This window comes from Vipera ursinii, assembly GCF_947247035.1.
Source record: "Vipera ursinii genome assembly, chromosome: W".
NCBI lineage: Eukaryota > Metazoa > Chordata > Lepidosauria > Squamata > Viperidae > Vipera > Vipera ursinii.
The window spans coordinates 41,141,802-41,153,195 of NC_139522.1; the positions used below are offsets into that span (position 1 = coordinate 41,141,802).

General features: G+C 39.4%; 1 protein-coding gene across 1 annotated transcript in view; it reads left to right on the top strand.

Annotated features, from left to right (window-relative positions):
- The window catches only part of LOC310648261 (glycylpeptide N-tetradecanoyltransferase 2-like), a gene marked incomplete at its 5' end in the record, with an annotated part of 148,292 nt that extends 137,327 nt beyond the window's left edge, over positions 1–10,965 (top strand). Inside the window, 6 exons of the mRNA XM_083376012.1 lie at positions 4,329–4,499; positions 6,286–6,394; positions 7,116–7,286; positions 7,894–8,061; positions 9,915–10,052; positions 10,695–10,965. Coding sequence (XP_083232138.1) covers positions 4,329–4,499; positions 6,286–6,394; positions 7,116–7,286; positions 7,894–8,061; positions 9,915–10,052; positions 10,695–10,715 — 778 coding nt within the window. The 3' untranslated portion in view covers positions 10,716–10,965. The remainder of the gene's footprint in view (positions 1–4,328; positions 4,500–6,285; positions 6,395–7,115; positions 7,287–7,893; positions 8,062–9,914; positions 10,053–10,694) is intronic.
- Positions 10,966–11,394: the final 429 nt, after the last annotated feature.

Sequence of the window (11,394 nt, forward strand, 5' to 3'; positions counted from 1 at the left end):
GAACATCCAACTTCTTTTGCAATTACCTTTTGAGGCTTTCCCTCCTTATGGAGGGTGTCAATGATGGTTTTCTGCACAACTGTCAGGTCAGCAGTCTTCCCCATGATTGTGATTCCTACTGAACCAGACTGAGAGACCATTTAAAGGCTCAGGAACCTTTTGCAGGTGTTATGGCTTAATTAGCTGATTAGAGTGGGACACTTTGAGCCTAGAATATTGCACCTTTTCACAATATTCTAATTTTCTGAGATTGTGGATTTGGGGTTTTCATGAGCTGTAAGCCATAATCATCACAATTATGACAAATCACGGCTTGAACTATCTTGCTTTGCATGTAATGAGTATCTCATATATTAGTTTCCCCTTTTAAGTTGCATTACTGAAATAAATGAACTTTTGCATGGTATTCTAATTTTTCGAGTTTCACCTGTACATTTACTCCAGCAGTTAGCAACTTTTTCTGTGATAGGCACTATCATGCAAAAACTCTAGAGTTTATTTCCATCTAAAAAATTCTTCCTTTTCTTTCTCTTCATTGTCATCTTTTAATCTTGGAGATCACCAGTCATTATCTAGTAGTACCTTGAGCATTGGGGTGCAATCACACACATATCCCTATGCTTTCTTTATCCCACTAATAATGTTTATTGAGACTGTTCACAATAATAGCATTTCAGCATTTTTTCCCTCTAAGAAGGCACTGCAGTAATACTTAAAAAAGAGATAGCTCTCATCTATTTATATAGTGGACCACATTGGAGAATGCTAATCAATTTCAGCCTTACGTTTTCTCTGATACTTCCCTGCATGTGTTTACACTTGTGCACACCCAAAGCACACTATCCTTCACTTTCTTCCCCTTTGTCCCCATTGTGCCCCAACACTCAACAATAAAATCCAAAACATGTTCTTACCCTTAGTAGTTTTTAATGTATCGCTAACATTTGGCTGCTGACCATTAATTTAGAGAATAAAAATGTTCAGAGCAGTAAATGATATGTAAGGTAGCAAGAAGAGGTAAACATAGCTATGCAGAAATCTCAGATAAATATTGCATTTGCCAGAGTCAGCAACTCAACCTGTGCTTATAATTTATGTAACATATTAACCCAAGCGCCGAGCAACTGAATTAGTGAAATTAGTAGTTAATGTAACAACCAAACCCCCCCCCCTTAATTAGCAGTTACTTTTGGTTTCTACCAGAAAATCCTTTGAAGCAGAAAATCACTGTCACGGCAACTATTTTTTGGCTTCATTTACTTCTGTAGAATCAACTGTGACCTCTTAAAAGTGGGAAAGGTGAAGCTAGAATCTTCCACATGTCAGGCACATGGTAGATAGGTTTTATTGTATTTATTTACCTCAAATACATGACACCCACAGGGGATCCTGCAGAGGGTTGCAGAATGAACTGTAAAATTTACACAAGAAGTTATTTCCAACACAAAACATAAATATATACCAAATCAGCAGACTGGGCTGAAATATTTCCTGAAAAATCAGAAGATGCAATGTGTTTAGGCAATTTACTATCCATAACCCTTCCCTATAAAGGAAATAGTTTTCCTTGCTATGCTATATTTTTACACAGTATTATCCACATGCACCTGGGAAAGAGAATACTAAAAATGAGTGTGCCTAATATGGATTCAAAATACATTTGGTTTATACAACTGGAAGACAGCAGCATTTAGAAATATAGCCATGTGCGCTTAATAGCAAATAATAATAATAATAATAATAACAACAACAACAACAACAACAACAACAACAACAACAACAACAACAATAATAATAATAATAATAATAATAATAATAATAATAATAATAATAATAATAATAATAATTTTATTTATATACCGCCCTTCTCCCGAAGGACTCAGGGCGGTGAACAGGGCAAATGTATAAAATACAAAAAATACAAAAGTTAAAAGGAATTAAACATAATGCCCAAGGTAAAAAACAATAAATACAAATATTAAGAACAATAAAAAACCCAACCCACCCCCCATGAGGCCAAGCCAGCTTGTTCAAATAAATGCGTTTTCAGATCATGTCGGAAGGAGCGGAGGTCGGGTGCCATCCGGAGCTCAACCGGCAACCAATTCCATAACTCTGGGGCGCCCACAGAGAAGGACCTCCCCCTGGGGGCCACCAATCGACATTCTCTGATCAGTGGCACCCTGAGGAGGCCCTCTCTGTGGGAACGCACAGGGCGGAGGGAAGTTGATGCCGGCAGCAGGTGCTCCCTAAGGTACTCCGGACCTATGCCATATAGGGCCTTGAACACCATTACCAGTACCTTGAATCTCACTCGGAAGACAACTGGGAGCCAATGCAGCTCACGGAGTAGAGGTGTAACATGGGAGTATCGGGAGACTCCCAACACGACTCTCGCGGCTGCATTCTGTACCAGTTGGAGCCTCCGAGTGGTCCTCAAGGGCAGCCCCATGTAGAGAGCGTTGCAGTAGTCCAAACGAGAGGTCACGAGCGCATGAGTGACCGTACACAGGGCATCCCGGTCTAGATAGGGCCGCAACTGGTGCACCAGGCGAACCTGGGCGAAGGCCCCCCTAGTCATGGCCACCATGTGATCTTCCAAAGTAAGCCGTGAATCTAGGAGGACTCCCAAGTTGCAAGCCCTATCTACAGGGGGTAATAACTCACCCCCCATAGATAGAGATGGAATATTCTGAATATCCCGGGATGCCGGTATGCACAGCCACTCAGTCTTGTCGGGGTTGAGTTGAAGTCTGTTCCTCCCCATCCAGACCCGAACCGCTTCCAGGCAATGGTACTGTTAGCTGCCACCTCACTCTTGCTTGTGCTTCACCACCATGCGGTGACAGTCTACCATGGATTCTGGGGAAGGGGAAGGGGAGGGGGGATGCTTGGGGGAAAGCAAAAGTACTGCTGTACCTCCCCAAGATACTGCTTCAAGGTCACCCAGCTAGGAGAAGAATGCAGCTGCATGCCAACCTGTGCTTGAAGTGACCGTTGTGAAAACACCTTGCTTAAACCTGATTGGTCATGGGTGTGTGTGTCAGCGATAGGAGGCAGTTAAGGGAGGGAAAAGTTGAACTTAGGGAATTTGGCACACGATTCTCAGTTCTAGCTATGTTTTACTGCAATACACTTAACTTCTAATAAACTATACCTTTCTCAACAAATGGAGCCAAGGATCGTTTCTAGTTAGAGGTTTAAACTGTGGCAGGTCTGACAGGTACATATTCCTCAAAGAGCACGTTACTTCCAGAATAAGGAATATTGACAACCATCCATTGGAATAATCTTCGTTTTATTTAAAAATATTTTAAAAGGTACAAAAATTCCATGTAATAAATCATTGATGGTGGAAAACAAAATGACTTCATTTCCAGTGTACCTCAAGAAAAGGTATATAGAAGCTGTAATTATGGAAATTGTTTATTTTTTTCCACATATGATGCTTGAATTATTTGTGTAGAGCAGTGCTTCTCAACCTTGGCAACTTTAAGATAGGTGGACTTCAGCTCCCAGAATTCCCCAGCCAGTAGATGGCTGGCTGGAGGACTTCTAGGAGTTGAATTCCACCTATCTAAAAGTTGTCATGTTTGAGAAACACTAGTGCAGAGCCACCTAGCCCTTTTCTTTTCACAAAGCCCCATTAGTAACTAGCTAGAGAACGCTATAGAGCAGGGGTGTCAAACTGCCAGCCCATGGGCCGGATGCATTATAGCGAAATCGCGCCCACCGCATTGCCGGCAATGGCAAAAAAGTCACGATACGTCGCGACACGTCACGTGACGTTGTGAGTTTGACACCCCTGCTATAGAGCAAGGATAGCTGTAGCTCCCATGTGGACCCCAACTCCTTTCTTGTGACTCCAGGAATTCTCCAAGATGGTGCTTCTGAAATTAGCAGCAAACCCAAGATAGCAGCCACAATACTTTCCATTGTCTTTAAAACATAGAGAATAGCACAAGGTATTAAACATCTGATTCATTTAATTCAGCTATTTTATTTTAAAAAACAAACAGCAATTCCCCCCCCACCCCCAAATTTGCAAAAAACTGGGGACAAAACTTAAGGTTCTGTCTTCCTCTGATATCATTCCTCTGCACCCTTCTGTAAGAGGAGGAGGAGGATATTGATGTAGTTCTTTCTTAAAAATGACTCTTCTGGGTTTAAAAATTTGCCTGTTCCTTCTGTAGGGAATATAATTTGTGTAAAATTGGGAAGAGCCAGTTAGTGGGGTAGGTCATATTAGGTAGATAATATATAAGAATATTTATAAACACCCCACCCCCCGCAAATGCAAGCAGTCACTTATACATTTTCATTCACAGTGAGAAGAAAATGGTAGAAATTAATTTTCTGTGCGTCCATAAAAAACTACGATCAAAGCGAGTAGCACCAGTCCTGATCCGTGAAATAACCAGGAGAGTTAACTTGGAAGGGATTTTTCAGGCTGTTTACACTGCAGGAGTAGTCCTTCCGAAACCTGTAGCAACTTGCAGGTAAGCAAAGGTTTTAATTTGCTTGAGAACTTATATAATTTTTTGTTTTAAATGTGTAGCTAAAACTCACATTATAAGTTGAATGGTTAGTTTAGGATTCTTAAGTTCAAACCAAAAGGAGGGCTTATGTATTAGAGAGGTATTTCACATTAATGGCAGTGTTGAATGGGAGGTTGACATTTCTGCCATTTACGAGTTCGTTATGAAACTCATGGCCATGATAAATACATACAGTTTCCATTTTCCCTGTTATTATCACAAGATGAAAACACAAAACAGTGGAAATTGAGGTGTGGTTCCTTTGCTTATACCTCTCATTTCCTTTGTAAATTACAAAATGTGGTTGACTTCTTATAGACAAACATGAGGCTGTTTGTCATCAAACATGTAAACATGTAAACATAAAACAGTGCAAGTGGATTAAACTTAATAATAATAATAATAATAATAATAATAATAATAATAATAATAAGAAGAAGAAGAAGAAGAAGAAGAAGAAGAAGAAGAAGAAGAAGAAGAAGAAGAAGAAGAAGAAGAAGAAGAAGAAGAAGAAGAAGTTGGAAGGGACCTTGGAGGTCATCTAGTCCAACCTCCTGCTAAGGCAGGAAACCCTATACCATTTCAGACAAATGGCTGTCCAGTCTCTTCTTAAAAACTTCCAGTGTTGGAGCATTCACCACTTCTGGAGGCAGGTTGTTCCACTGGTTAATTGTTCTAACTGTCAGGAAGTTTCTTCTTAGTTCTAGGTTGCTTCTCTCCTTGACTAGTTTCCATCCGTTGCTTCTTGTCCTGCTTTCAGGTGATTTGGAGAATAGCTTGGCTCCCTCTTCTTTGTGTTTTACAATCCATAAAGCACTTCTGGCCATTGTAAAATGTGCCCTCCCCCAATGGTCACATGATCATATTTCAGGCACTTGGCAATTGGCTCACATTTACAACTGGTAGCAGCATCCCATGGTCATGTGACTGTGATTTGCAATGCTTTTTGCTGATTTCCAGCACTATTTCGGCAAAAAATGCCCACGCAGGAGAATGGGTTTGCACTTATGATCACATGATTCCCTTAAAATCGGGTCCAGCCATGTGGGCGTCTCAACTTATGACCATCATGACTTCAAACTGAAATTCCTATCCCAATTGTGGTTGTAAGTCAAGGACTACCTGAAAATATTTTGTACATGTAATCAAATCCCAGACAGAGCTGAAGTGCAATGATATCCTACAGCCTTACCCATCTTGCTACCTTCCAGTTGTGGACAGCAACTTCCATAATCAGCAAAGACTTTGGGAGATGTATCCCAACACAAATGTAAAATATCAAGTTCGATGAAGATGATATGTAGCTACTTACTTTTAAGACTCATTGATCTTACAGACTCTTGTTTCTGAGTAGACATGGATAAAACTGCATTCTGAAATAATATGTTGAACTGAGTACCCTAGAAGATATTTGCTATCAGATCTGAGTTGGAAACATATAACCCCTAAGAAATAATCTAAGCTACTGGACTTGTCAGGTTCTTGGTGGATTGTGATGGATATATGATTAGGTAATATCTAACATTTTATTACTATTTGATGCAAAAATAAAAAAGAATTCAGAAAGAACAAAAATTTGATTTCAAATCTAAAACTTCAGTTATTGCCCAAATGTCCTGTTCATATTGTCTCCTACATTAACTAAATTTGTAAAATTAATTCCTTGAAGAGAAAACAAAGGCATTTGATGGTGCTGAGCAAAATATATTTTACATTTGTGTGTTTATATAATCATTTGATTTTCCAGATACTGGCATCGATCACTGAATCCCAGAAAATTGGTAGAGGTGAAATTCTCTCACTTGAGCAGAAATATGACATTACAGAGAACAATGAAGCTCTACAGACTTCCTGATGTAAGCAATGCTTCTACCCAGAAGACCCTCATTCTCACTTCAAAATAGCCTTCTGTACATGCCAAGGCAAGCTTTTCATTTGGGGGACACAGTACAATGGTTGTGGGGCTGAGCTTCCAAAGAATAGACTTTCCTGGAAAGATTACTTGCATATATTGTCACACCTGGTAGCATTAGACATTTTTTGTGAAGGCATGGATTGGTTGGAGGAAAAGGACCATTTTCTTGATTATGTGACATTTGAGAAACTGAGATTTGTAACTTTGAACAGTCACTAAATGAACTATTGTAAGTCAAGGATTACCTGTATCTCTCTTCTGCCAATGGAAAGTACTTGGTACTAATGGTAAAGTCTAAGGTAAAGTATGATATGGTTGAATTCTCTTAGTTTATTGAAGTTTCAGAGGAATTCCTTTGATAAACATGCATGCATGCACACATGCACACAGAGACCAGTTTATTTATAATGTGACCATTGATTATGCTCTTTACTTTTTAATAATTGTTGGGAAGAACAGAAGAAAGTATTAATCAAAACAACTGGTTTTGTACCAGTTGAGTATGTGTACTCAGCTCTGAGAAATTCTGGCTGAGAAATTTTGGGAACTATAACCCCAATTCATTTTGATTGTTGCCTTTGGCTGAATACTATCCTGTTGATGGAAGCCTAGATGGGGTATTAGCTCTTCTTTGAATTTCTGTCGTCTTTCATTATAACAAGGCCACAAAAACTTCAGGCTTGAGAGCTATGGAACGAAAAGATATCAAAGCGGTGCAAGAGCTGATTAACAATTACTTGAAGCAGTTCAATCTCGCTCCTGTTATGGATGAGGAAGAAGTGGCTCACTGGTTCCTGCCTCAGGATCACATTATTGACACCTTTGTGGTCGAGGTGAGAAAGTGGCCCTTCCCTGCTTCCTTTTCCTACTGGTGCCTTTTCCATCTAGAAATCCCTGGCCTTTACTGGGCTGTTTTGTTTCTAATTGGTGAGGTTTCTGTGCTTGAAAGGAGGGCTAAAATATATATAAATTAATGCTGGGCCAAAATCTGCTTTGTAATTTCTGAAAAACGTTCTTCCTCATACCCAGAGGCTTCTGTTTTTCTACCTTAATCTATTTCTTTTAAGTTCCTCTTGGAGGTGTTCCTGAGACTTTTTTTATTGTTGGTATTATGTTGTTGGAGGCATTGCAGTTTGCAGTTACACAGCTTGTTTCCACTCTGATGCCCATAATCCCCTCACACTGGGATGGGAGAGTGCATAAAACAAATATTTGTCACTGAAGAAATTGGGCATCTGTTCAAATGTCAGAAGGGTACTCAGGGTCAGAAAGATCTGGGTTAAACTCAAACTGGATGGATTCAGGCTCCAATCTTTGCTCTACCTCACCAGTTTACACAGAATTATTGTAACCTATACTTTGGCAAAGCAACTGGGTGACTTAAGAGTTTATGATGCTGTAGAGTCCTTTGTTTCTATTCCTTTTTCTTTTCTTCTCCAGAGTTCAAATGGTGTTTTAACTGACTTTCTGAGTTTCTATACATTACCTTCAACAGTCATGCACCACCCTGTTCACAAAAGCCTCAAAGCAGCCTATTCCTTCTACAGTGTTCATACTGAGACCCCTCTCTTGGATCTAATGAATGATGCACTCATTATAGCAAAGATGGTAAGTAATGCAATAGTTCCTTTATTTTCCTTTTCTTACAGAAGAGTGAAGTTGGATAAAAGTCATTGATTTACTTGTTTCAGCAAGAGAAGTATAATTGCTGAACAATTTTGGATAATGTTTTCTTTGCACATTGGAACTTGTGTTTCAGCCTGGTCCTTCATATGAAGGTGTTAAGAGGCACAGCCTCTGCTTACTCAAAACTCCTGTGCTTGCCTTATAGCACCAGATGACTTTGAGGTTATATTTAGCAGTTCTAAATCAAAACTTCATAGCTGGGCTTGTTACAAGTGAAAAGTCATTGTTAAATATGACTTCTGTGATCTACTGTAGGAACACAGACAAAAAAATTTGTGTTGTGTGTGCATTGTTTGCATTACACAAGGGTTACTAAAACTTAAGATTTTCAGGTACTAAGTTGTAAATGTACAGAGTACTGTGTTGGTTTGTTTGGCGTTTTTGAGCTTTAGTGTGTATGCAGTTTCAGTTTACAGTATATGCCCTTGGATTGTGCTGATGTTGAGTGTGCTGGGTAAACTCACTGCTAAAAATGCAAAAACTTTCTGGTTTATTGAGTTTGCTGTCTGGCAGACATAGCAGTATTAGTGTATTTTTCAAGAGGCAACTGGACTTACTTGTTTTTCTTTGAAGATGTTTTGCTTCTCATCCAAGAAGCTTCTTCAGCTCTGACTGTATGGTGGGGAATGCAAGGATTTATATTCCTTGCAGACAGCTGGTCATTTGCATTTGCATTTGCATCTCAAATTGAAGTGCAAATGGTTCCTATAGTCTGCATTTTTTCTGGAAACCCATTCATACTCCCAAACCCTTCGAATGGTGCAGGAGTATGAACGGATTTCCAGAAAAAATGTAGACTACAGGAACCATTTGCGTTTAGGTTTAGCAGACATCCAGTCAAAGAAAACATGCTAAATTGGCTGCTTTCATTCCTTGCTATGGCATGTGAGAGGAAGATCTTTTCCTTTTTTAAAAAAGGCATCCTCTCAACTAATTTTTCTGTAGGTTACCAGAATTAGCACCGTAACTAATAGTGTGGCCTACCGTTAAAAAAACAAACCCTGGAGCATTCGAAATCTTTTAAAAAGAGAATATTTGTAGCTCAGGGTTGAAATGACGGGTCCTTGGTCTTCTCTGAGCTTGACTGTTTTCTTGAAGAAGTTTCATTACCCAAACTAGGTATCATCATAATGTGGGTAATGAAACATCTACAAGAAAACAACCAAGCTCAGAGAGCATCAAGGACCCCTCAAAATCTTTTGTTCCATATGCATACATGATTCAAAGTAAGCTTGGGTATAATTTCACTTCTGGCTGTACACTGTATGCATGTTAAGGTATTATGTTAATTATAACTAGAATTCTAGGAAGAAGGACATGGCTTATTGTGCTCAAAACAATTTGTAATATAGTTAATTGTAGGAGAGGTACGTAAATTTATTTTTTATTTATTTATTTTTATTTTAATTCCATTTATATCCCGCCCTTCTCCGAAGACTCAGGGCGGCTTACAAGCTTAGCAGTAGCCTTCATTCTATGTATATGCCTGCTTATTAGGGCTTTCACACACCCCCTAAGCGGCATTATTACAAAGTCAGCTTAATTGCCCCCAACAATCTGGGTCCTCATTTTACCTACCTCGGAAGGATGGAAGGCTGAGTCAACCTTGAGCCTGGTGGGATGCGAACCTGCACTAATTGCAGGCAGCTGGTGTTACTTAAGGAGGCATTAGCCCACTTGACAGATTGTGGGGTTTCCTTTCTAAATAAAATATTTTACCAACCTTGATGTAAATCCAATTAGAAAATCAATTTATAATCTCTTTATGTTGTCAGAAAGGATTTGATGTGTTCAATGCACTAGACCTGATGGAAAACAAAACATTCCTGGAAAAACTGAAATTTGGTATTGGAGATGGCAATCTGCAGTATTATTTGTATAACTGGAGATGTCCTGGTATGGATTCTGAAAAGGTAACATTTATACCAGAGATTTATACCAGAGATTCGATTGTCTTTTTACTAAGTGACTGGGTATAATAGTAGTAATTAATACATCTGGAAGGTATCAGTATAGAAAAGGCTGACACACAGTAATTTCCTTTAGACAGATTCTCTGTATCTTTATTTAATGATATGAAATATACCAAGGAGCTCCTCCAGTACAAGTGTTTGTGTGTGCCTGCCTTCCCTCTATATTTGGGGTTCCCCATGCAGTGCCTGTGGACGCTAATGTTAGTAAAATTCCCTTGATGGACTCTACATCAATGGGAAACTAGCATTCTGCAAAACACTACCCTCCAGCATTACCTTTGATTTCAAAAATGCCTCTGGGTCTCCTAAGTAGGCATGGGCTCACTGCACATAGCTCCCCCCAAACTGGAGGTGGAAGTGAGAGTCCAGTGTGTGTGTGTGTGTGTGCACAGGTAGAGAATGTGATGGTATTTTGTGACTGGCCATACCCATATTTGACAAATAGGCAGGATTTATCTCCCTGTGGCAATATTTGTGACAGTCCTTACAGTTTTCTGCTAAAACTCCAAGTGCCCCACCATTGTCTAAACATGAGGGACTTTGTTTTTATCTGCAGTAACATCCATGTTATCATCTTTCTAGGTTGGTCTTGTATTACAATAAGGTGAAAGGATGCTTATAGTTCTTGGAAGTCATCATCTGGGCTGTTAGATGCTCTCGGATCCATATAATTCAAGAGGAGCCAAAGTACAATCCCTGATGAACTTAAATCAATCAGGCAAACTTTGGGGGAAGGAACTACAAGAAGAGGTGAAGATTTCTGAACTCAACCAGCCCTTCTACTCTGAATGGGAATAAAAACACTTATGATTCTTTTACTGTTTGTCAATGAAAAAAATAAATAAAGTGCATTTAATTTTCAGTGCTTAGCTCTTGGTGAAAAGGGTTCTTTTCTCTGTTTCCCTGCATAAAAATAAAAACGACTTTGTACAGCAATGCAGTTGCAGTGGGTGGAATAGAGTACAAATACTTTAATGTGACTGAACTGCTGCATTTCTATTTATGAAGTGGTAGTGTATGATTATCAATGTAACAAAATGAAGGAGACGGTTTTGAGTATTTCTGCTTATTTTCATGACGTGGATGTCATCCTCCCCAAGAAAAAAGCCTTCGAAATATGATTGTTAGGAAACATGAAGATATTGGATGTCTTTTTGTAATGTGGAGTGATACAGATGTGCTGGTTGGATTAGTACAGTGATGGTGAACCTTTTAGAGACCAAGTGCCCAAACTGCAACCCAAAACGCACTTATGTCTCGCCAGATGCCGGGTGGGCGTGGC